The following is a 25,491-nucleotide window of genomic DNA, read 5'->3' on the forward strand; positions in this document are numbered from 1 at the left end:
GGCCTGTCCAGGAACGGGATCTACAGACCAGGCTGGCCTCAAACTCACAGAGATCAGCCTGCCTCTGTCTCCTGAATGCTGGGATCAAAGGCATGTGCCACCACCACCCAAACGGCTACACCAATCACTCTTAACTACTGAGCCCTCTCTTTAGCCCAAAGACCCTTCTAAAAAATTATTTTTATTGTGTGAGTTTTCCTGCATATATATGTAAGTTCATTGTGAGCATGCCTGGCGGCCAGCAGAGGGTGCTAGATGCTCTGGAATTAGAGTCTAGATACCATTCCTATGGATTCTGTGAATCAAATCTTGGTCCTCTGCAAGATCAGCAAGCACACTGGGCCATCCCTCCAGCTCCTTTAAGATTTTCTTGTTGTTGTTTTGAGACAAGATCTCACTATGTAGACCAGGCTGACCTTCAACTCACAGAGGTCCATGTGCCTCTGTGCTGGGGTTAAAGGAGTGCACCACTATGTCCATGATCCCCAAAAATTCTCAATGGAGATGGTTGTGAGCCACCATGTGGTTTCTTGACATTGAACTCGTGACTTCTGGAAGAACAGCCAGTGTTCTTAACCTCTGAGCCACCTCTCCAACCCCAAAACTCTTAATCTCTATCTAGAGCAACAATTTTCAACCTATGTGTCTCAACCCCTTCAGGGGTCAAATGACCCTTTCATAAGGGTCACTTAAGACCATCAGAAAACACAGGCATTTACATTATGATTCATAACAGTAGAAAAATTACAATTATGAAGTAGTAACAAAAATAATTTTTAAGGTTGGGAGTCACCACAAAATGAGGAACTGTATTAAAGGGTCACAGCATCAGGAAGGTTGAGAACCACTACTCTAGAATATCCTCTTTGTATGAAATTTTTGTAGATCTGATTTATATGCTGCCTCTTAGAGATTTCCTGTATGTTTATTGGGACGCAATCTAGGAAAGTGCTCTACCACTGAGCCTATTATAGTGTTGCCTCTCAACATTACATCTGAACAGACAGAACACTACTCAGTGTGACAGAGCTATTACAGAAAATGGTCAACATCTAAGGACCCTGAAGTATCGTTCAATTATCACAATTTGCAACATGCTCTACTCACAGCCTGACTCTTGCCTCTAAGACTGAAACATTTAGCCACCAGTAGTCGCAACACTTCATGGCAAATGCTGTAACACAAATCTAGGCAGACCTACGAAACTAGGACAAAGTACATTTTTCAAAGTAACCTGTGAGCTGAGTGTTAAAATGTTTTGTCTCTAGGTGGTAAAACATGCTTTTAATCCCAGCATTCTTTGTGAGTTCTAGGACAGCCTGGTCTACATAGAGAGTTCCAGGCTAGCCACCACTATAAAACAAGACGTTATCAAACAAAACAAAACCCAAACAACAAAAGAACTGAAATCACAATAGTGTTTGTTTCTGAAGGGTCTGTGCCTAAGCTGCCATTCCTAATCATAACAAAAAGCAAAGACAAGAAAATCCTACTTTTTAAACTTTAGCCCAGGTGCAAGCAAGCACGTGAGACTTTGCAGAAAGTGGGGCAGGGGTGATGGAGTAGGAGTTCACCAAGCTGCCTGAAGCCAAACTCCCTCCGCTACAATTCCTTCCTGAGAGAGTTACTGCCAAGCCGGCGATGACAGAGGCGGCAAGTACACTGCCTCAGAGAACGCCTGTGAAGTTGACTATTTCTTCTGGGAAGAAGTAGTCAAGATGGATGTTTCCGGCTTTGAATCTGCTATCACCACTCAATACTGATGCAGCCTTAAATTACATAGCCTTTAGCTGGGCACGGTGGCCTTTGTCTTTAGTTCAAGACCAGTTTGATCGGCATAGGGAGTTCCAGGCCAGCCAAGGCTACACATAACGAGACATTGTCTCAAAGAAATAACGACAAGCAATTAAAACAAACAAACAAACTTCTAGCCTTTTCCATACTGTCCTGTATTTCCCAGATCACAAAGTATTCTGTAATTATGAGGGCCAAGCTATTAGATACAAGAAAAGAACGGAGTGTTTGAATTATTATAAATCCTCTGTTGGGATAGAGGGGAAAAGAATGCCAGCCACATAAGAAATTACTGGTTTAAGAGTGGAATAAAGATCTCCTAATTCCCAGTTCAGTCTTCTATCGCTCTTCGAGTCTTCAGAGGTCCTAGAAACAGTCATACACGTACACAAGGGACTAATGGAGAAGCGTATGAAAAAAATAGCCGAGCGCCAAGGCTTAAGGGCCAATCAAAGCTTCTGCACTAAAAAGGAGACTGACGAGAATCTCTAGACTGTACTACATAATTTCGGACCCGCAGGGTGTAGAGATCCTAAAACGACAGGCATCTCGGGAATCGTGCCCCGCCGCAATGCATGAAGGGACTCGTAGTTCATTCCCGGTCCCGACTCCAAAGCCACCTTGGCCTCGTCTTTCCCAGCAAGCTTCGCGCCAGAGTTAGCTGTTCATTGGCTGCGGCAGGAGCGGGCGGTCCTGCTGGCAGCGGTTACCCGGGTTTCCGGTGCCCGGCGGAGCGGGAGGACGCCGTTGGACCTCCGTGGTGAGGTTTGTCTGTTGTCGGTAGGTGGGACGAGCTCTTCAGAGGGTCTGTGGCCCAGGTTGCGTTGGCCGTAGAGGAATAACTAATTCCGTAGGGGTGGGGGGGGGTAATGTCGCCGCATTGCGCATGCGTGCCGTGGGGCTAGAGGGCGAGCGGACTGTGGGTGGCTTCCGCGCGCGCGCGCGCCCGGGGGTCCCACGTGAGACGAGGCGGGGGTTGGAGGGGGGGACCGGTTGGGACTGGAGCATCCCGCCACGTCATTCTGCGGCGGGGAGCCAATCCCGCGCTCCGCTTCCGCGAGGGCGCAGAGCGGTGCTGCTGGGAAGTGGCTTTCGGGAGAAAGGAGGCCTCTTCTCCAATCTCAGGGGCAGCTTCTCGGAAACCCCGCAGGGGAACCTCGAGTCTCCGGCCGGGGCCGGCTAATTTGTTTGAAGCTTGGAGCGCCTGATGTTGGGATTTCTGATATAGGTTGTGAAAATTTTTGAAGTTGGGAAATAGCAACTGTGTCCTCTTCAAAGGATCTGCCCGTTTTCTACCTTTGCAGATCACAATGAAGAACCAAGACAAAAAGAACGGCCCTGCCAAACACTCCAACCCGAAGAGCACCCCGGGGCCACGGGAAGCGGGAGCAGAGGGAGCCCAGGGACGGCCCAGACACACAGCTCCTGCGCCGGAGGCTGAAGGTTCCACAAACCAGGCTCCTGGGAAGACTGAGGGTGTGTGCCTGCTCTGCTTTTCCAGTGGGCAGAGGGAGGAGTTTCTGGGACTGTCCTCGATGCTGAGGCCAGTGTTTACCCCGGAAGGAGGAACTATAGTATGAAACAATACCCATTCTGTGTGGTTTCCCAGGGAGGTGATGAATCTTTCCACTCTTTTAGCCCTGGAATGGAACCTTGGGAGCATGCTCTGACTGGGTTAAACTAAATGACAATCAAATGAGGCACCCCACAAACAAAGTCATGTTCCCAGAAAACACTTGCCAGTGTGTGGGGGGGTAGTTGTCCTTCATACTGGAACTATAAAAATAACCAAAAATGGGTTTTGAGCAGGGACAAATGAATTAGAGGCAGAGCTTCTGCTACATGCCAACCACCCTGATGTGGTGCTTTACATAGTTGTCTTTTGGTTTGTTTTCTTTAGTTGTTTTTTTTAAACAGATTTTCTCTGTGTAGCCCTGGCTGTCCTGAAACTCACAGAGATTCACCTGCCTCTGCTTCCCAAATGCTGGAAGTAAAGGCATGCACCATTACTTTTCAGTCATAATTGTCTTTTATGGTCATAAGAAGTATGGTCTACAAGAGCTAGTTCTGGGACAGCCTCCAAAGCCACAGAGAAACCCTGTCTTGAAAAACCAAAAAAAAAAAAAAAAAAAAAGAAGTATGTTTAGGTGATAATAATTGTATCATTTTATAAGTAAGTAAGCTTAGGGTTTAAAAACAATTAAACTGAGACTCGGCATAGTGGCCCTCTCATTTAATTCCAGCACTTGGAAGGCAGAGGCGGGTAGATCTCTGACTTTGAGGGCAGCCTGGTCTATATAGTGAGTTCCAGGACAGTCAGGTGTCAGGTCTCTATATTGAGATCCTGTCTCAAAAAATAAAACAACTTTTTTTTTTTTTTAAGACAGGGTTTCTCTGTTCTCTGTATTGTTTTGGAGGCTGTCCTGGAACTCACTCTGTAGACCAGGCTGGCCTCGAACTCACAGAGATCCACCTGCCTCTGCCTCCCGACTGCTGGGATTAAACGCATGCACCACCAAGGCCCGGCTAAATAAAACATTTATCCCAAACTAGTGCATTTGTCTCAGGTTCAAGAAAAAGAAAGTTCAAGCCATTTTATTTTCATTCTGTGTCCTAATCTTGTTGCCTTAGGAGCTCAAGCCAAAGCAGCTAAGTCTGGGCCCCTGTGTGATGTGTCTGAGGAGCTGAGCCGGCAGCTGGAAGACATTCTGAGTACATACTGTGTTGACAACAATCAGGGAGGCCCAGGCGAGGAGGGAGCACAGGGTGAGCCCACTGAGCCTGAAGATGCAGAGAAGTCCCGGACCTATGCAGCAAGGAATGGGGAGCCTGAACCAGGGATTCCAGTAGTCAATGGTGAAAAGGAAACCTCCAAGGGAGAGCCAGGCTCAGAAGAAATCCGAGCAAGTGATGAGGTTGGAGACCGAGACCACCGAAAGCCACAAGAAAAGAAGAAAGCCAAGGGTCTGGGTGAGAGAGGGTAGCCACTGGTGAGGGGAGGGCATTAAGACCTGTCATTTCATGGGCAAGCCTGCTCTGTCAGAACTCAGAGGAATCTGGTCCTCAAGACAGAATGTCCCCCATTTTAGTCAAAGTCATGACTATAGGGTCACAGCATTGAGCTGTTGAGATTACTAAGGCCTCTTGTCCTTGGAAGCTAGAGGAGGCAACCTGCTCTTTGCCTGTGGGCATGTTCATGTTCCACTCCTGCGTTTTAGTTTCCCTATTTTGAAAGCAATAAAATTGGGCTACACCAAGGTAAAGATCTCAAATGTCAGCATTAACCAGGTAAGCCATGAGAATCAAGAGAGGATCTACTTTATCCAAAAAATTAACTTCTACCTGTTCCCTGCTTTTAACTGACTAGCTGAATAACTGGCAGCTAAAGTAACAGAAACCAAGCAAAAACCAGCCACAGATTGGATTTGTTCTATGTGTTGATGGTTTGCAATCTCTTGGGTCCCCAGGGCTGAGTTCAGGAACCTGGTCTGTGCTGAGTACAGTGGAGATCAAGGGAGCCAGTTGCAAGACTTGCTGAGATACAGGCAGGCAGTGGCAGCCAAGCATGTTAGCACATACCTTTAACCCTAGCACTTGAGAAGCACGGGCAAATAGATCTCTAAGTTACAGGCCAGCCAGCTATATGATGAGGCCTTATCTCAATAAACTAACAATAGGGAGGCATTGGCAGTCCTTTGGGGTGGGGAGACTGAGCTGGATGTGGTAGTATATGCCTCTAATGGGGACCAGGAACAGCAGCCAGCCTGGGCTACATAGCAAGACCCTCTTTCAAAGAAAAAAAAAATCTTATGTTAGGTGACATTGTAACTATATCTTAGTCCTTATTTCCTCCATTTGTTACTTGTCCTTTTTTTTTTTTTTTTGGTTTTTTTTGGTTTTTTTTTTTTTTTTGGTTTTTTCAAGACAGGGTTTCTCTGTGGCTTTGGAGGCTGTCCTGGAACTCGCTTGGTAGTCCAGCCTGGCCTCAAACTCACAGAGATCCGCCTGCCTCTGGCTCTCGAGTGCTGGGATTAAAGGCGTGCGCCACCAACACCCGGCCTACTTGTCCTAATTTAAAGAGACTTCTTCCTCTTCTTTTTTCTTTCTCTCTCTCTGCCTCTTTTTTTTTTTTTTTTTTTTTTTTGTCATAGGGTCACTTATGAAAGAGATACTCATTTAATTGGGGGGGGGTTGAGCCAGGGTTTCTCTGTGCAGCCCTGACTGTCCTGGAACTTGCTCTGTAGACCAGACTGGCCTTGAACTCAAAAGATCCACCTGCCTCTGCCTCGTGAGTGCTGGGATCAAAGACATGTACCTCAATGCCCCACACAAGACATTCATTTTAAACATAACTGTGCAACTATGAGTTTTGACCCAAGTTTGGCTAATTTCTCCCAGGACCTCATACTTTTGTTTTAAAATTTTATCTCTTGTCAGAAGGACCATCTTTGCATTGAAACAGTAGCCATGAATTTGTAAGTAGATTACCAGTGTTTTAAAATAGGTTTTCCTCTCACTAGCAGTGCTTACCAAAGAGATGGATCTGTTCATTTAATGAGCGTTTGTTAATGACCTATTTGTGATCCAGTGGTAATGTGTCACGAAGCTGCAAGATTGAAGTGGTCCCAGTTCTTCATGGAGTACCAGTCTTAACAGTGCAGGCTGCCTTAGCACTCAGAAGTGTAGGCCTGGGCCTAAACGCAAGTCCAAAGAAGGAAGGGGTGCATGCCTTTACTCCTGTGCTTTATAGGGAAGGAGATCACGTTGCTGATGCAGACACTGAACACGCTGAGTACCCCAGAGGAGAAGCTGGCTGCACTGTGCAAGAAGTATGCTGAACTGGTCAGTGCCTCCCCCCTCCTTCCTCTGGTACCTTCCCTGCCTTTGGAGAGTCAGCAGGCTACCTGGGGTAGGTGTGGGGGTATAGGAACAGGTATCTGGCTTAATTCCTCTTAACCTTTCATGAATTCTCATACCCCTGTCTATTAAATGAGAAGTCAGTTTCCAGTCAGCTACTTAACTGCTGACAGTAAGAGAAGATTTGTAAGGAAATTTCTCAAAAGAGTCATTCCCAAATGGTAGAATCTCAGCTTTGGTCCCAGACACTGTGTAGTCATGTCTTTATGTATTTGCACATGCATCTCTCTCAAATGTCTTATCTCCGTTTTGTCATCTTTGTGATGGTGCTTGTTCTTTTGCTGCTTTAGTAAAGTGAAAGTTGACTCTTAGAGCTTGATCCAGTTCAAGTTCAGTTCTTGAGACAAGAATTCTTAGGTTCTGTGTTGGATCATAAGAAATTCCAAGCTGGGCGTTGGTGGCGCACGCCTTTAATCCCAGCACTCGGGAGCCAGAGGCAGGCGGATCTCTGTGAGTTCCAGGCCAGCCTGGTCTACAGAGTGAGTTCCAGGACAGCCTCCAAAGCCACAGAGAAACCCTGTCTCGAAAAACCAAAAAAAAAAAAAAAAAAAAGAAATTCCAAGTGTGAGTTAGGAGTGGTAGTGCAGACCTTAATTCTTGGAGGTGGAGGACCAAGAATTCAAGGTCTGCCTGGGCTATGCTACCTTGTCTCTAAAAAAAAGGAAATTCCTAGGCTGGTCTTCTGATCTTGCCATCTTTCTCATTGTGAAAGTGTTGAGTGCATTAGGATATGTATGTATGTATGTATGTATGTATGTATACATGTATACACACAGAGGCGGGGGTCGGGCTGGCGAGGTGGTTCAGTGGTTAAGAACATTGACTGCTCTTCTAGAAGAGCTAGGTTTCATTCCCAGCACCCACATGGCAGCTCACATCTAACTATAACTCTGGATCTGGATGATCTGACACCCTCTTCTGGGCTCCTAGGGTACTAGGCACACAAGTGTTGCATAGACACAAATGTAAGCGAAACACCCATACACATTAAAACTATAAGAAATACAGAGCCTAGCATGGTGCTATACTCCTTTAATCCCAGCACTCATGGGGGGAGAGACAGATCTCTGGAGTTCAAGAATAGCCTGATCTAGTGAGTTCCAGGATAGCCTGCATTATATAGAGAGACCCTGTCTCCAAAAACAAACAAACAAAAAGTAATACAGAAAAGATAAGATCAATTTTGGAAGGATTTAGCTAGGGAAATATTGACACTGCAAGGGAAGAATAATTGAGCTACTGGGGTAATGTTCTGTGTATAGGAGGGAACTGTGGCCCAGCCCACAAAGAGAGTGCTCCACCAATGAGGGAGGGAGCTGGCCTTACCTGTCTTAGTCATTTACAGGCAGTGGGTGGGAGGCTTGTGCTGGTGGTCCCCTGGTTTCTTCTGGGTTTCCAGGGAAATGAGAACCATGACCATATCTAAGGTGAGAAGATATGAAGAGGAGCCAAACGATCGTCTGAGAAAAGGGTATAGATCACAGGAGAAGGTGGTAGCATTTCTGAAGAGTCTTCCACTGATTGGACTTTTTTAGAGTCTTAAAGCAAGACTCTTCAAGTATGGTTGCTGCAATAGTGGTGCAACATAACATAGGTTAAAGGGGCCCAGAGAGTAGACTATTAAAGCTAAGAAGCTGAGCCGACTAAGGGAATGGAAGGAAAAGTTGGTTGGGTCAGTAGGCACAAAGTCTAGTTGAATGAGAAACTTTGTGGGGACCATAATGTCATGGGGCTGGAGAGATGGCTCAGAGGTTAAGAGCACTGACTGGTCTTCCAGAGGTCCTGAGTTCAATTCCCAGCAACCACATGGTGGCTCACAACCATCTGTAATGAGATCTGGTGCCCTCTTCTAGCCTGCAGGCAGACATGGCAGACAGAACACTGTATACACAAATAAATAAATCTTTAAAAGAAAAGAAAGAAATTGTCATGGTCCTGGCCTAGAGTGACCAAGTCTAGGCCTATGCTGCGTGAGACAACACCCTCTCCCTAATCTAATTTAGATCTGCTGAGGTGTTAGAGTTCTGCATCAGATTGTAAAGACCTAAGATAAAAGGATATAAAGATCTCAAATTGATTAACTGTTGAAAATCTGATGTTTTAAGCTGGAGGTATAGCTTATTGGTAGAGTACTAGGCTAGTCTGGGTTAATTTAATACGTTTCAGGAAAAAAAATCAGATTTCAGAGTTGGGCATGGTGGTACTTAGAAGGCTGAGGCTGGAGAATCAAGGACTTGAAGTCAACCCTGGTTTACTTAGTGAGTTCAAGGTCAGTATGGGTCAGTTGGCATGACCCTGTCTGACAAAAACAGTTTAAATTTCACCTTTCTTGGTGTGACCAGTAGAAGATTATAGTCATTTATATGGGTTGCATTTCTGTAATCCAAGTCTGGATGTAATCATGGGAGAGGAGCTGACTGGGAAGGAATAGGTCTGTGGAGGGGGATCAGGACTGTATAGTCAGGAGAGTTAGAAGGACTTTCTGTCAACAATGAAATAGCCACCAATAAGAATAGTAGTTGTGGGGAAAGGCAGTGTTTTGAATGAGAGTTCAAGTCTGAAAGAAATCAGATGCTGAGGAGGTCTGTGAGTTGGTTGGAGGGTATGGATCATGTGATAGTCTCAAGTGTCTGGAGGCAGTGCTGACATAGAAGCTGGGGTTTGCTGACTCTGGCATTTCTGGTCTTCATGATTATTCATTATTATTTACCTAAGACAAGCCTTTGGGTTAGTCTGAGAAGTCACTGGGAGGAGCGAAACTCCCAACTGTTTTTGTCCATAAGCGTGCTCTTGTCTGAGCTGTTGTGGAAGGAGTAAGTGGTGACTGATACTTTGTTTATGATATAACAAATAAAGCTTACCTGAAGATCAGAGTGCAAAGCTAGACACACTGGTTAGCCATAGAGACCAAGCAGTGGTGACACACACCTTTAATCCCAGCCTTCAGGAGACAAGCATACAGATCTCTATTAGTTTAAGGCCACCAGAGCTACATAAAATTGATGCAGTCTAAAAGAGAAACAGCTCCCACAAAGGTGATCTCAGCACTTGGGATCCCACGCCTTTAATCCCGCTACTAGAGAGGAATATAAGGCAAGAAGGAGTCTGAGGAGTAATGCAGCTGGGAGCAGTCTGAGGTTCGGTGGATCTCTCCTTTGGTCTGAGCATTGGTAGGGGTGAGAACTCTAGTGGCTGGCTGCTTTGCTTCTCTGATCTTCAGCTTTAACCCTAATATCTGCCTCTGGGTTTTTATTATTCGTGCTACAGGAGTGAGTAAGTGCTTAGTTTAGGAATCTCTAGAACCATGTAATAGTCCATGCTCCAGACACTTCCTGCCCTCCTGTTCTCAGCTGGAAGAGCACAGAAACTCACAGAAGCAGATGAAGCTCCTGCAGAAGAAGCAGAGCCAGCTCGTACAGGAGAAGGATCATCTCCGTGGTGAGCATAGCAAAGCTGTCCTGGCCCGAAGCAAGCTTGAGAGCCTATGCCGGGAGCTGCAGCGACACAACCGATCCCTCAAGGTAGGTCAGTTAGTATTTTGTGGGCTTGCTTCTTGGAAAGTAGCAAGGCTGTGCTATAGAGTGAGTTGTAGGCCACCTTAGAAGATTTAAAACAGACAAGTGAGCCAGGCAGTGGTAGTGCATGCCTTTATATTGTACACACCTTTAATCCTAGCCCTCTGAGGCACAGGCAGGTTAATGCAGCTCACTGTGTATGCCCTCATGTTTAGATTTTGGGTTTTTTGTTTTGTTTTGTTTTTTGTTTTTTGTTTTTTTTTTTTTTGGTTTTTCAAGGCAGGGTTTTCTGTGACGTTGGAGGCTGTCCTGGAACTAGCTCTTGTAGACCAGGCTGGTCTTGAACTCACAGAGATCCACCTGCCCTTGCCTCCCGAGTGCTGGGATCAACGACGTGTACCAACGCCCAGCCATATTTAGTTTTTATCTTTTTAGTATGTGAGGCAAAGGAAGAAAGATCATTAAGTTCAAGACCTGGTTGAGCAACTTAGCAAGACCTTACCCCACAATATGAGGTTAAAGCCTGGGTACATCTCAGAGATAAGGTATTTGTCTAACATTTCCAACAGCCTGGCTTCCATCCTCAGTAACACAAGAAAAAAAATAGTAAAATTAATTTTGGACCAGCAAGATTGCTTAGCCAGTAAAGGTAATTACTGCCAAACCTGATAGCCTGTGTTCAATCCCTGGGACCCTATGGCTATCTTCTGACCTCCACACGTGGACCATGGCGTACATGTCTATACATAAGCAGTAAATGTATTTTTTAAAATTGACTTAAGGTGACAGAACGTTTAAAAAAAAAGAGACAGGCTTTTATCATCAGCACATTTTATCATTTTGTTTTCTTTGGGAAACGAGCAGGAATAATTAATCTAGAATCTGGAAACAAGAATTCAGAAGATGTAGACCGCTTCAGCATTACACTTAACATGTATGCTGAAGTATTCTTTTTTGTGTGTATTGCGGAGTGCGAGGCAGGGTTTCTCTAACCCTAACCCTCAAAGGTGTGTGCCACCACCGCTTGGCTCATGTTGAGTATTTCTAAGGAAAAACTCAGTTGATGTCACCTGATTTATAGATGGTCACATTAGGAAATCTAATTGTATGACATCTGGAGCCTAGGTGCTTCTCATTGTGGGGCCAGTAGCCCTGTTGGCAAAGACTGTGGACTAGTTAGGGGAGCTTTATATAGAGCTTCGAGCTGAGGATGATGGTTCCATGGCTGGCTTCTCTCTTCAGGAAGAAGGTGTGCAGAGAGCCCGTGAGGAGGAGGAGAAACGAAAAGAGGTGACTTCACACTTCCAGGTGACACTGAATGACATTCAGCTGCAGATGGAACAGCATAATGAGCGAAACTCCAAGCTGCGCCAAGAGAATATGGAACTGGCGGAGAGGCTCAAGAAGTTGATTGAGCAGTATGAGCTTCGTGAAGAGGTGAGGTGATTGTGGCCAGCAGTGGGTGAGGCTCTAGTAAGTGCCAGGGGGACTAGGGCAGCACCCTGCAGGCCTGTTCTTGCTCTTCCTTCAAAAGACGATTCGATTCATAAACAAGGAACTGATTTGGAGAGAAAACATTTGACCCTCAGGTGCCTGAACCAGGGATCTGCAGAAGTACTCAGTTGGGAGTAGAGGTGTACTGTCCTGTCTACACATCAGGTTGGGGTTAGGGAAGTGACCTCCCAAGGACAGTGGGATCAAGATGAGACTGGATGAAGTCCTTGTGTTCCAGAGTTGGGGCCTCCTGAAGGCGAACTCCTGACAAGCAAATTCCACTAACTCTTTTCTACAGCATATCGACAAAGTCTTCAAACACAAGGACCTGCAGCAGCAGCTAGTGGATGCCAAACTCCAGCAGGCCCAGGAGATGCTGAAGGAGGCAGAGGAGCGGCACCAGCGGGAGAAGGAGTTTGTGAGGCTCAGGCCCCAGGGCTGTGGTCGGGACTAGAAGGAAGGGCTGGGTTTTGGCTTAGGTCAGAGTCTCGTTCATATGGAGGGAGAGGATTTGCCTGCCTGGTCCCATAACTGCCTGCTCAGATGACAGTCTGAAAGCAGGTAGCCTCAGTGGGTCCAGTGCTTGTGGCTAAAGAAGGCCAAACGTGCCCCTCAGGGGCTTCTGACCAGTTCTGGGGTCCTGTCTTGGAAATAGCTCCTGAAAGAAGCAGTGGAGTCCCAGAGGATGTGTGAGCTGATGAAGCAACAGGAGACCCACCTGAAGCAGCAGGTGAGGCTGGAACCTAACCTGCAGTCACAAGGTCCCATCTCCACGGTTGTGGAGACAAGACCCTCATCTTAGGCGGGTTCTCAGCCAAGTGGTGTGTTAGTCTCAACCAAGCCTTTTATTTATTTTAAGAAAAGGTTGGGGGCACTAGAGAGATGACTCAGTTTAAAAGCACTGACTGCTCTTGCAGAGGTCCTGAGTTCAATTCCCAGCAACCACATGGTGGCTCACAGCCATCTGTAATGAGATCTTATGCACTCTTCTAGCCTGCAGGCAGACATGCAGACAGAATACTGTATGCATAATAAATATAATCTTAATTAAAAAAGAAAAGAAAAGGTTGCTAAGAGGTAGTTATACATGCCTTTAATCCTTCAATTAGGGAGGCAAAGGCAGGCAAACCTGAGTTTGAGGTCAGGAAAGGCTACATAGCAAAACCATATCTTGAAAAGAAAAGATCTCGCTGGGCATTGGTGAGTGGTACACACCTTTAATCCCAGCACTCAAGAGGCAGAGGCAGGTGGATCTCTGTGAGTTTGAGGCCAGCCTGGTCTACAGAGCAAGTTCCAGGACAGCCTCCAAAACAATACAGAGAAACCCTGTCTCGAAAAACTAAAAGAAGAGAAAAGAAAAGGTCTCTAAGTTTAGCACTGGCTAACCTAGACCTCACCTTGTAGATAAGGCTGGTCTTGAACTTGTAACAGTCCTCTGCCTCTAAGATGCATAAAGTATTAGCTACCATGTGTAGCTCGGTTTCTTTTTATTCTTATATTACTTTACTATTATATGTATGGATGTTTTGCATGCCTGTATGTCTGCCCCAGTTGTGTGCCTGGTTCGCTCAAAGGCCAGAAGAGGACACCAGATTCCCTAGAACTGGAGGTACACTTGTGGTCTCCATGTGGGTGCTGGGAATTAAATCCAGGTCCTGTGGAAGAACATCCAGGGTTCTTAACTGCTGAGCTATCTCCAGCCTCATCAGTTTTTGTTTTGTTTTTTACTTTTGTTTTGCTGTTGTTTGTTTTGTCTTGTCTTGTTTTTTTTTTGTTGTTGTTGTTGTTGTTGTTGTTTTTCGAGACAGGGTTTCTCTGTAACTTTGGAGGCTGTCCTGGAACTCACTCTGTAGACCAGGCTGACCTCAAACTCACAGAGATCCGCCTGCCTCTGTCTCCCGAGTGCTGGGATTAAAGGCGTGCACCACCACTGCCCTTTGTTTTGTATTTTTAAGAGACCAATGTCAGAATCTCTACCTGCTGAAGTCTTCTCAAGCTTACTTTCCAGTTTCTCATGTTGGAACACATCCTTCCTGTGCATGGCTGTGGTTTTTTTAACTAGGAAATGGGCCGGGCGTTGGTGGCGCACGCCTTTAATCCCAGCACTTGGGAGGCAGAGGCAGGCGGATCTCTGTGAGTTCGAGGCCAGCCTGGTCTACAAGAGCTGGTTCCAGGACAGCCTCCAAAGCCACAGAGAAACCCTGTCTCGAAAAACAAAAAACAAAAAAACAAAAAACTAGGAAATGGTATCTCAGTAAAACGGTTTTATCAGGGGGCCAAAGGGATACCTGATTGAGTGTGTTACCCAGAGATGCCTTCAGAGACGCCTAGCCTCACTGCTGTGCCCCTCTCATCCAGCTTGCCCTGTACACAGAGAAGTTTGAGGAGTTCCAGAATACACTTTCCAAAAGCAGTGAAGTGTTTACCACATTCAAGCAGGAAATGGAAAAGGTAACCAGAGGGTTTGGGCCGGGCCAAGAGGGGGCCCAAGTCACTTCATTCAGAACTACCTTTGGGTGCCTCACAGGAACTAATTCATATATCACAAAGAATATTATTTATTTTGTTTTTTATTTTTTGGCCCTTTTTTTTTTTTTTTTTTTTGGTTTGGTTTTCAAGACAGGGTTTCTCTAACTTTGGAGCCTGTTGTGGAACTCACTCTCTAGAGCAGGCTGGCCTCAAACTCACAGAGATCCACCTTCTTCTGCCTCCTGTGGGTAGTGGGATCTAAGGCATGTGTACCACTGGTGGCCCGGTCTGTTTATTTATTCTTTAGAGACATGGCTCTGGTTGCCCTGTAACTCCTTGTGTAGACCAGGCTGGTCTTGAATTCAGAGAGATCCACCCTGCGTGTTTTTAAATTACTTTATTGGTGGGGGTGTATGTGTATGTTGTACGCATACACCATAGATTTGCAGTTGTTGGTTCTGTGGGTTTCAAGCGTGGAACTTAGATTATCAGACTTGGTAGGAGTTCCTCCTTTACGTCCTAAGCAGTCTTGTCAGCCCCTCAGTGGTAGAGTTAACTTGTGGCTCCCAGCTGGCATAAATGTAATGTTTACTTCTTTGGATGGAGGCACAGATGTCCAGACAGCCGAACTCTGACCTTTTCCTTTCCATCTGTCATGTAACAGATGACAAAGAAGATCAAAAAGCTGGAGAAAGAAACAACCATGTATCGATCCCGGTGGGAGAGCAGCAATAAGGCTCTGCTCGAGATGGCTGAAGAGGTGGGTAGAGGGCAATGGGCTGGGTGCAGTTATGGTCTATCAGTACTCTACCTGTTTTCAGTGACACTACCCATGATCTATAACTGTATTTCCAATCATATTTATCCAAGTGCAGTGACAACGCTGGCTACTGCCCTTAGCAGTGAGGCACCCCAGACTAGGTCCCAGGAACAGGAAACAGTTGGTACTAATGGTTGGTGTGGTTCACATGTAGGGTGTTCCAGAGTTGACTGTGGCTTGAAGTCTACAAGACAGACACTAACAGTACAGCAGCTACAAACCAACTTTGCCCCACTCTCCTTTATTTATCTCCTTTATTTGCACAGGGTAGTTCTCCCATTTGTCATATCTCATCTTTGAACCTTCTTTTGAGAACTGAGATTGGCTAGTTCTGTTTAACAGATGTTACAGTTTCAAGTTGTAAATGCTTTGCCTGGGTCATCGGGTAGATAAGTAGAGGGATGCATTGTCTGACAAGTCATACTGTAAGCTAGGACTGTTTACTATAGGGGCCGGCTCTTGATTTTAAGTTGCAAACTTGAAGAAATGAGTGTTTCACTGAATGCTCCATTTATTTCTCCACCTAGAAAACTCTCCGGGACAAAGAGCTGGAAGGGCTGCAGGTGAAAATCCAACGATTGGAGAAGCTATGCAGAGCACTGCAGACAGAGCGCAATGACCTGAACAAGAGGGTACAGGACCTGACCGCTGGTGCCCAGGGCTCCCTCACTGACATTGGCACTGAGCGGAGGCCAGAGTCTGCCACTGACTCCAAGGAACAAGGGCTTGAGAGTCCTGGAGCTCAACCATCCAGCTCCCCAAGGGCCACAGAAGTTCCTGGCTGCCCTGGAGCACCAAGCACAGAAATAGCAGGCCAAACAGGGCCCCGGCAGCCCACTTCTGCCACTGCCTAGAGATCATGGTGCTTGGGCATGCTGGGAAGGGAGCAGCAGCCCAGTCAGGCCTGGTTCATACAAGGCTCCCACACTGAGCAGCCCAGTGCTAAGGCCAGGGTGTTCTGACCTGGAGGGCATTGGACACTTTGCAATTTTCCAATTGTGGGTTAGTCTTACTTACATGATGGGGCAGGTGTGCAGTTAACACCTGTAGGGGTACAGTGGGCTTTCATCAAGGGTGGGATATGCAGATGAAGTTGGTGACTCTACACCGAAGTCTTAGAAGATTTCATCTGTAGCTGCCATCCAGTGAGCCACCAGGTCAGATGACTTGAACATTTTCCTGCCTGACTTTGAGGCTCAGACCTGTCAGCCTTTTCAGAGCTCGTGAAGAGTGAACACCCAGGCCTGGACTCCTCCCTTGTAAGCAGAGCTTGGGCAGTTTGGGCTCTTGTTGCTCCCCTGGAGGTTCCATTGCTGGGAATGGTGTTCCTGGGCAGAGCCTTTGTAAGAAACAGCTGGTGGTTAAGCTTCCTCTAGCCCAAGACAAGGAAACTGAGGGGTGTGTCTGTGTGTGAAGGAGCCCCTTCAGGCACCAGTTCCCTGCCCTCTGGTAGTGCCAGGTCCAGGCCAGTGTTGCTTCCCATTCTCAGTAGCCTTATCATTCACAGGTGCCTCTAGCCTGCACAAATGATTGACACAAGGTCACCCAAAGGATTCTGTTTGGAGGTGTTGTTGTTTTGTTTTACATAAGAGTTCGTATTAAAGATCTACAAAGGAAGGGAGAGGGATATACTAGCAATGGGCCCAGGTGCCTGGCCTCCAGGGCCCCATTCTCCACAACCCTGTCAGGGTCCTTTGCCGTGTTGGTGCCAAGGTGTCTTGTTTGGGAAGTTAAGATTATTAAGAGAAAGGTTAATGACCTTGCCACAAACTTGCCTATGGGTTTCAGCCTGGGAGGCTACCATTAAGTCTCATGACCATCTCGATGTAGCCATTGCTGGACCCTAGATCCAGATGCCCCTTGGCTTATGGGTGTTTTTTCCCCCTCCTCTCCCCTGACCTCCAGCTCAGATGAGTAATTTTTGAGGACTGTTCTGGTGCAGTTTCCTAGCACCATCTTGGCCAAAAAAATGAGTCCTTGGGATTTTCTTGCTGCCTGAGCCTCCAGGTGTCAGGAATAACAACAGACTGGTCCCAGGAACTAAGACAGCTGCAGGGAGTTGTGTCTGCCTTTCCTCCACGTCCTGCTCACATCTGTGCTCACATCTGCAGCTCACACCTGCCAGGGTGTGCAGTTTACACAGGTCACTGGGACAACAGCTTCTGTAAGCTAAGAAAACCATAGACCAAGATTGGTTGAAATTTTGCTTCTTGTGGTGTTTCAGCTATTGCATTATCCTGTAAGTTGCTTCATCTTTCATAACTAGCTGCTAAGCCCACACATGGACACATTCAGACTTGAGCTGGGTGTGTGCCTGTAAACCCAGGACTCAACAGGACATTGAACTTCAGACCAGTCTGGGCTAGGAGCCGAACCCCTTGTCAGAAAATTGAAAGTAAATAGAACATTACTGCTTACAATCATGTGTTCAACACAAGGAATTACAAACTAATGTCTCTTTCCTGTGTTGGGCACTACCACTTCAAGAACCTGCTATGCTGGTAACTAGCGTGCCTAGCAGCAGTGTGGATGTTGAGGCTTCTTTGCCATCTCCAGCGAGGGTCTGTTGTCCTGTGGAGGTTCTCCCAAAATTTTTCCCTTGGAAATCATAGTATTCTTCCTGCTCTGGGAAGGCCTTGAAGCCCTTATGCCAGGCTGAGATCTGAACTGTTAACCCTCTGGGGCATGTTTGGCTGCAGAGGAGTGAGGACAAGGTATTTTCTGCTGTGGCCCATGTAATTGGCCTGCCTCACTTCAGATACCTCTTAAAGCCCATGCAGGGGTTACAGCCGTTTGGTCTCAGTGGTATGGGCTAGGAAGCTACAATGTGTAGAACCTTGAAGCTATTAGCTCTGTCTAATTTCTAAGCACCCAGGGCAAAATCTAGATGGTTGTCTCTTCCTCACCACTGACCAATTTTTTTTTTTGTTGTTTTTTTTTTGTTTTTTTTTGTTTTTGGAGACAGGGTTTCTCTGTATTGTCTTGGAGTCTGTCCTGGAACTGGTTCTGTAGACCAGGCTGGCCTCGAACTCACAGGGATCCACCTGCCTCTGTCTCCTGAGTGCTGGGATTAAAGGCGTGCGCCACCAACACTGACCAAATCCTAAGTCACTACAGCTGCTCTGCTTTCCTAAGTCAACCCAGGAGTTTGTGCCAGCTGCAGGGAGGTGGCCTGTCTGTGAGTGAGGGCCAATGCCTTCCTCACTCCAGTGAGTTCATGCACATGACTTCATTTTAGGACCAAGATCTGTGTTGGTTTATAGGATTGATAGCTTTTTCTCTAGAGGACCACAGTGGGTAAGGCTTAGCACCCAGGGCCCTTGGCTACACCCACAGTGACATTTGAGTCCTGTCCCGTTGAGAGCTTCATGTATACCATGTCCCCAGCACTTTGTTTCTTTGATTTCCATGAGGTTTTTGGACCATGGGCAGTGCTCAGGCACTTTGTGAGAGTGTTGTTTCTGCAATGATGGTTATTTAACCCTCCTCACCCCGCCTTGTTAGTCCTACTGAGGGTTAGTAGAGCTGTCCGGGTATCTATAGGGAGGCTGAGGCCTGCTCAATGCTGTTCCTACCCTCCCACCCCAACTTCATGGGTGGGCCACCAGGCACCTGGCTGTCCCTCTTGACCAGCCTGGAGTAGGAGAGCCGCCTCTGCCCCATAATTGCTTTCCTTTGCCACTCACACTTGTTTGAGGTTGTGCTCATAGCTTTTTGTTTTTCTCTTCCCTTCCCGGTCTATTTTTCGTATTCACAACAGCCAGGGACTTGATATTGATGTATTTTACACCATATTAAATAGTCTGTTGCCTTACTTGTATCTCTGCTAATTGAGTCATTTGCTGTTTCTTGATCCCCATCTAGCCCTCTCCATTGTTACGGACTTGTCTGGGTTAGCAAACTGGCCATGGCAGTGTCCTGCCTTCTACTGGTTACCACAGGTTCAGGATCCTGACATTACTTCAGCTGTGTTTGCTCTTGGCATAGAGTATTATAGAACTTTTTTTTTTTCCCGAGGCAGGGTTTCTCTGTATTGTTTTGGAGGCTGTCCTGGATCTCTGCTCTGTAGACCAGGCTGGCCTCATACCCAACTTCCTCTGCCTCCTGAGTGCTGGGAGTAAAGGTGTGTGCCACCAATGCCCCGCCTTTTCTTTTCTTTTCTTCTTTTTTTTTTTTTTTTTTGGGTATCAAAGGACTTTTAAGTATTTTTTTTTTTAAGTTTCAATAAGGTGAAGGTGTGCACACTATAAGCCTAGCATGGAAAGCCTGAGGCATGACTGCTGTGAGTTCAAGGCTACCTTGGACTGCCTCAGCTAGGGTTATATACTAAAACTGTCTCAAGGGAGAGGTGTGCCCTTAATTCCAACTCTGAAGGGAAAGACAGGAGGGTCTGCATGTAGTCTTCGGGGTGCCATGATGACACCCTGCCTCACAGGAAAAGGGCTTGAAGGGTAGCTTCCGATGGCTCACTGGATGGCTCTATCATCCCTAGGATCCACATGGTGGAGAATGTACTCCAAGTTATCTTTTGATCTCTAAAAGTAATCTTCACACAGGAGTGCACATAATAAGTACATGTGATTTTTAAGTAATTAGCAATTAGAGGGAAGGTTCTTTTAAAGTAGAAGAGACCCTAAAAAGGACAGAAAGTTAATTATCTCATTTAATAATTAGTTGAACCTGGCATGATAGAACATGCCTTTAATCACAAAAGTTAAGTTCAAAGGGCCATCTTGGTCTACCTACCAAGTTGCAGCCCAGCTAGGGCTAATGAGACCTTGTCTCAAAAAATAAAAATGAAAAGGCTTCCCTACAAACATTTTCCAAGGTGCCCAAGAAAGTGGAGAGGTGGCTCAGCAGTTAAGAGCACTGACTGCTCTTGCATGGGACCAGGGTTCAACTCCCAGCAACAGCTTTAAAGGAGCTTTGCTGCCCAGCTCACTGGCCCAGGAGGGCCGTCATTACCTTGGACCCTTCTAGCCAGAGGTGGTAGACTAATATATTCCATCCACCACATGCCACATTGGTTCCGAAAATCCCCTAGAAGGTGCAGGGATTCCTTTGCTGCTCCACCTCAGGAACTTACAAGCAAAGCAGCTCTGCAAAACTTCTGCCCCTGGGGGAAGGAGGTGAAGGTGGGGACACCAGAGGTGTTTCTGGGCCCTTGGCCACTTCGGTGGAGGAGCTTGGCGCCACCCCAGAAGCTCCTGTAGGAAAAGAAGGGACATCCCCATTGCCCTCCCCGCCCTCTGGCCCTTGGTTGTTCACAAGTCTTAACTTACTGTCCCTTCATAGAGTAGCCTGGGTGTTTAAAGCGCCTGGACCGGATTCATGTGTTGGTGTCTGTGGAAGCAACACCTCTGGGTTCCCAGCAGCCAATGGCCCAGGTCAGGGAAATCTGCTTTTGTGCAGGGGAAGGGGAAGATGAATGTGTTGCCTAGGTCTGGGCAGCCTGACTAAGGGTGCTACTCTACTGTGGTGCTGGATGCTGCTGTGGAGGGTTGAGCCAGGAGTCTGCCAGGTCTTTAAATAGCTGCCTTGGTGATGGAACCTGCCTCCTGGCCAGCACTGCAACAAACAGTTCTGCGTCAGGCTCCTTCAGGAGCTCAGGTTGCCAGCTTTGCTCTGGTTCTCCCTACATAGGTGAGAAGAGGTCCAGTCAGCACTTACCAGCTAGGAGTGTCTGGATATGATGGGACAGTGCTATTGCCCAGGAATGAGTGACAACTGGTTGTTTTCAATAATATGGAGATGACAGTTGTGTCTCAGGATTATAAGGATTAAATGTCCATAAAAGGCTTAACAGGTCACTTGGATACGTGGCTGTCTTTGTGTATTCTGGTGGCTGCTGCTTATCTTTCTTTTATACTGATATATTGCCTATACCCACACATTCATTTATTCCTATCACCCTCCTTCACACAAAGCCACCACCATTTTGTAAGGGATTCCCTCCAGACGTGACAAAAAACAAGGTATTTTAAACCGACATCCAAAAACTAACAGAGTCCCCTTAGAGTAAGAGGAACTGTTAGTCAATATGAGGACTCTCCTCCCGTTCAGCCTCTCAAAGAAGGCTACTTTCTCTTTAAATGCAAATCACCTCCAGCCAGCTTTGCTCCCACCAGCTCTAGTTCCCGGGAGAAGAGAGAGAGAGCAGGGTAAAGGGAGATTACGAAGAAGCACCATTTCTCCCTGCACATCCCAAACCTCCAGGTCAGTGGTTCCCCCAAGGGATCCGGGAGGGGAGTGACAAAGGAGGGGGTGGGGTAACGCACCTGATGCTCTTGTTTTGAAGCCAAGATTCAGAATTTTGTGATTCTTCGGACACAGCTTCCTTCCCAGGCTGAGCACGGACAGCTGCTCTGGCTGCTGCCTCCATCAAGTCACTGGGTCACCCTGCTGCTCGGAGAGACACAGTATCTCCCCTCTACCCCACCCAACCACACTGATGCCATCCAGCTGTTACATGCTGGCTTAAATGCTATGTTCCTACTCCATCATCGCCATCTCAGGAATGAGGTGACCGAGTTTTTTGACAATTTAGACTGAGACCCCCCCTAGAGAGGACCTCAGCCGACCAGATGCCCAAGGCTGCTTGGGAGTCAGGCTAATGTCTGTTGACCACAGCTGCAGACATTGGTGGAGATCCAAACCTAGAGACTTTTTCTTTTTTTTTTTTGTTTTTTGTTTTTGGAGACAGGGTTTCTCTGTGGCTTTGGAGGTTGTCCTGGAACTTGCTCTGTAAACCAGGCTGGTCTCAAACACAGAGATCAGCCTGCCTCTGCCTCCAGAGTGCTAGGATTAAAGGCGAGCACCACCACCACCCAGCACCCAGAGACTTTCTAACTGGAAAAGGAAAAGACTAGAAAGTCGTCCCAGGGACCTTCAAAGTATGCCTGTATTTGCAGTTGAAGTGAAGTGGGAGAAGATAAATGTAAGGGGGAGGTCAGTTCGTGAGTAGGCCATTCCTAGTCACTATGGTTGACAGATTGACACTAGGGACTTTCCAGGTGCCCCTTCCTTACCGTGGTCACATCTCATGTAGGTCAGTATCTGCCAAAGATACACCTGATTCTCAGTCACATCCACCCTGGCTCTGAGCATTTTCCTTTCCAGCCCCAGGCTCTGGGCTTCAGGGGCAGAAAACCAGCAAGATCCACTCCAGCCCTCTCAGGCAGGCCTGTGGAGCTTTCAAGGCAAAAGGGTTGGCTGGGCAGTGGTGGCACAAGCCTTTAGTCACCTTTAATCCCAGCACTCGGGAGACAAGAGGTAGTCAGATCTCTGAGTTTAAGGCCAGCCTGGTCTACAGAGCAACTTCCAGGACAGCCTCCAAAGTTACACAGAGAAACCCTGTGTCGAAAAACCAAAAAACGAACAAAGAAGAAGAAAGAGGAGAAGGAGAAGAGGGCTTTGGGTGGCCTTGGAAGATCTTTCATATGCATAGTTACAGTCCAGCCGCAGGCTGGCATCTGGCCCTGTACAGACAACAGGACAGAGCTCCTGACTGCTGGACAAGGGATGATTTTGGCCCCTCATTACCTTCCTTCCCAGACCTGAGGTCCAAAAAGCACCCAATGGATGACAAAAAGAAGAAACGGAGTCCTAAACCCTGCCTGGCCCAACCAGCACAGTCCTCAGGCACACTACGGAGAGTCCCTGTACCCACCAGCCACAGTGGTTCCTTGGCCCTGGGACTCCCTCATCTGCCATCACCCAAGCAGCGAACCAAGTTCAAGAGGTGAGTGCAGAAAGGGTGCTTGGCAAGAATGAAGGAGACCGTGGAAGGGAAGGAGGCCCTCCTGACATTAGCTGCCTTCCCTGTGTGCCGGCTCCACATTCACCAGTGAGGTAGACCCTATGCTTGCCCTCACATGCACAGAGGGGAACCAGGGAGTCACGGGGACCACACAGAGTGGGGCTGTATCTCTGAAGAGGAAGTGAGTGGAAGCTGCGGACACCCTGAAGAGGGAAGCATATTTGAAACTGAAAAGTTTGCATGGCATGGAGACAAAGATCCTGCCTGTAAGGCTCCAGAAGAGTTGGGGAATAAATACCTCATGAGCGATTTGTCCCCTCTTATTTCATTTTAGTGATGCTGGGGGATTGAACCATGCTAAGCAAGTGCTCTACCACTGAGCAACTTCCCTAGCCCATTTAAATTCCCTGCTCAATTCTTTTTATTTTATGTCATTATTATTCTTTTTCTTGTTGATTTTCCAAGATGAGGTTTTTCTATATAACAGCCCTGACTATCCTGAAACTCTATCTGTAGACCAGGCTGTCCTTGAACTCATAGAGATCTGGCTGTCTCTGCCTCCCAACTGCTGGGATTAAACGCATGTGCTACCATGCCCATGGCAAATATCTGTAATCCTAGCATTGGGTGGCAGAGGCCAGTAGATCTATATGAGGCCAGCTTGGTCTATACAGATAGTTCCAGGACAGCCAAGTCTGTGTAGTGAGACCCTGTCTGAAAAGGACAAAGCAAAAAGGAATTTGTCCACATTTGTTCCCATAAATACAATGTGTTCTTTTCCCTACCATTCTAAATAAAAGCATAAACACAGTGCCCCTGTGGAAGTCCCTGTCACCTGCTGACAAGCATTGCCAGCATGGCTGCAGTAGGTGGTGTCTGAAGTTCAAGGCTACTTGAGAATCGTAGGAAATGCAGCTGGAGAGGAAGGAAGGCCCGGCTGACTGGAGTGTTCTGTTCGGGGTTACTCTGTATTACTGTGCTGCAGCCAGAGCCACACCTGCCAGGACATGGAAAATTCACAATAGTTTTGGAACAAGAGCAGGAAGGTTTTTTGATTGGAGGCGCTTTGTTGGCAGTAAAGAAGGAAACTCAGTAAGGGCAAGGACAAGTGACCCATCCAGAATAACAGGGGCTCCATGGGCTCCCAGACAGGAGGCTTGGTCAGTCTCCACACAGGCCCAGCCCTGGCTGCAGCACTCCTGGAAACAGACTTCTTTATGCTCTCTTCCTCTCTGGCCTTCATTAGCTCCTTTCCCTTTACCCACCTCAGGCAGGACCTGAGAGCAGACATCCATTTGTGTTGGTGAGTGGGTGGGGCAGAGAGAGATGGCACATGACATCTGGGTGTGCCTGGCTGTCCCCAACACCCATGACCATGGTCGTGTCCACTTCCCCCAGAGTAGGCAAGGAGAAATGCCGACCAGTGCTGGCTGGAGGTGGCGGCGGCTCTGCAGGCACACCCCTGCAACACTCCTTCCTGACCGAGGTGACAGATGTCTATGAGATGGAGGGGGGACTGCTGAACCTGCTCAATGACTTTCATTCAGGCCGCCTGCAGGCCTTTGGTAAGTCCAGGGGCAGGGTAGTTCTGTGGGTGGGGCCGAAGTCTCCGTCTGGGGGTATGCTGGGGCTAGGGTTCCAGGCTGGCTCCTAAACTCACAAGTTGCCCAGGGAAGGAATGCTCCTTCGAGCAGTTGGAGCATGTGCGGGAGATGCAGGAGAAGTTGGCCAGACTGCACTTCAGCCTGGATGTGTGTGCGGAGGAGGAGGACGAGGAAGAGGAAGACGATGGCGTCACAGAGGGCTTGCCTGAGGAGCAGAAGAAGACGATGGCTGACCGTAACCTGGACCAACTGCTTAGCAATGTGGGTCATAAAACCGGCCGTCTTAGATCCTGGAGATACCAAGGGTGGAGAGGGCACAGGTTCCCAAGTCTCCCAGTGCAAAGTTGGGGTACATGAACCCAAGTGCTGTGAGTCCCTCAGGCTCCATTAATTAGTAGGGCTTCACCTGAGCATCCTGTTTGTTAGGGGTCCCCTCCTGACTTAAACCTTCTCTCTCTATTGGCAGCTAGAAGATCTTAGCAATTCCATGTATCCTTTCCAAGGGGACCGGTACGGTTCCGGTGTCTCTCAGGATGGGTTATCAGTTTCTCCCTTCCCGTCTCCCTTCCGGTATATTCACAGGTAACAAACTTGCCCATCTCCGGCAGTCCTGACTGGGTTAACCACAAACTATCCCTACTTGAGAAGAAGAAAGTAGAATTTCCCAAATGCTAAGAGAAAAATGCATCGTGTGTGTTGGCACAAAACTTTAATCCCAGCATTCAGAAAGCAGAGGAAGGCCTGGCCCGACTGAAATATTTGAAGTTGACACAACGCTCGTGTGATGTTCTCATGCCCTTTCAGCTTTTCATAATGACTCTTACACACACGCGCGCGCACACGGGATGGGAAGGAAGGCAGGTGGAAACACTGGGGGTCCAAAGCGTCACAGTCCTTGACTGGCACAGACAGAAGCTGCACTTGGCAGAGAATGCTGAGCCTGAGGAGCAGCCAGCGTCGTAGGTGTGGGATCCAGGCCTAGACTGCTTCTCTCCTTCCCTTCAAACTGTGATTTTTTCCGCAGTCCCCCAGGTGCTACGAGGTGGGGGGCCCTGGTTGGAATTAAACATGCGGAAGAACAATTCCTTTTCGGTGTCCTTACTCTAACGGCGCTGCATA

The 25,491-nt window shown here is 47.5% G+C and overlaps 2 protein-coding genes and 1 long non-coding RNA gene across 5 annotated transcripts; 2 read left to right on the plus strand and 1 right to left on the minus strand.

Annotated features, from left to right (window-relative positions):
- The first annotated feature begins 2,430 nt into the window (after window positions 1-2,430).
- Txlna (taxilin alpha) lies at window positions 2,431-18,823 on the plus strand. 3 transcript variants are annotated; one of them, XM_040756552.1, is made up of 11 exons: window positions 2,431-2,559; window positions 3,099-3,270; window positions 4,426-4,764; window positions 6,545-6,636; window positions 10,062-10,232; window positions 11,469-11,663; window positions 12,019-12,138; window positions 12,376-12,450; window positions 14,079-14,171; window positions 14,854-14,949; window positions 15,537-18,823. In XM_040756552.1, the coding sequence occupies exons 2-11, from the start codon at window positions 3,105-3,107 to the stop codon at window positions 15,861-15,863; spliced, it is 1,674 nt and encodes a 557-aa protein (XP_040612486.1). In that variant the 5' UTR covers window positions 2,431-2,559; window positions 3,099-3,104; the 3' UTR covers window positions 15,864-18,823. The 3 variants fall into 3 exon arrangements, with proteins under 3 accessions (XP_040612486.1, XP_040612485.1, XP_040612487.1); XM_040756551.1 differs by having other exon boundaries at window positions 2,437-2,574; XM_040756553.1 differs by having other exon boundaries at window positions 2,445-2,554.
- LOC121143923 lies at window positions 14,572-21,763 on the minus strand. The gene is made up of 2 exons (XR_005881227.1): window positions 21,288-21,763; window positions 14,572-14,839 (listed from the first exon to the last, which is right to left on the minus strand). It is a non-coding gene; the product is annotated as an uncharacterized LOC121143923 (long non-coding RNA).
- Window positions 19,257-25,454, plus strand: Ccdc28b (coiled-coil domain containing 28B). Its single transcript, XM_005079495.4, has 6 exons — window positions 19,257-21,225; window positions 22,564-22,750; window positions 24,167-24,333; window positions 24,440-24,633; window positions 24,839-24,861; window positions 25,281-25,454. Exons 2-6 carry the CDS (start codon window positions 22,587-22,589, stop codon window positions 25,333-25,335), a joined length of 603 nt encoding a protein of 200 aa, XP_005079552.1. The 5' UTR covers window positions 19,257-21,225; window positions 22,564-22,586; the 3' UTR covers window positions 25,336-25,454.
- Window positions 25,455-25,491: the final 37 nt, after the last annotated feature.

This window comes from Mesocricetus auratus, unplaced genomic scaffold (genome assembly GCF_017639785.1).
Source record: "Mesocricetus auratus isolate SY011 unplaced genomic scaffold, BCM_Maur_2.0 Super-Scaffold_100014, whole genome shotgun sequence".
NCBI classification, from domain to species: domain Eukaryota; kingdom Metazoa; phylum Chordata; class Mammalia; order Rodentia; family Cricetidae; genus Mesocricetus; species Mesocricetus auratus.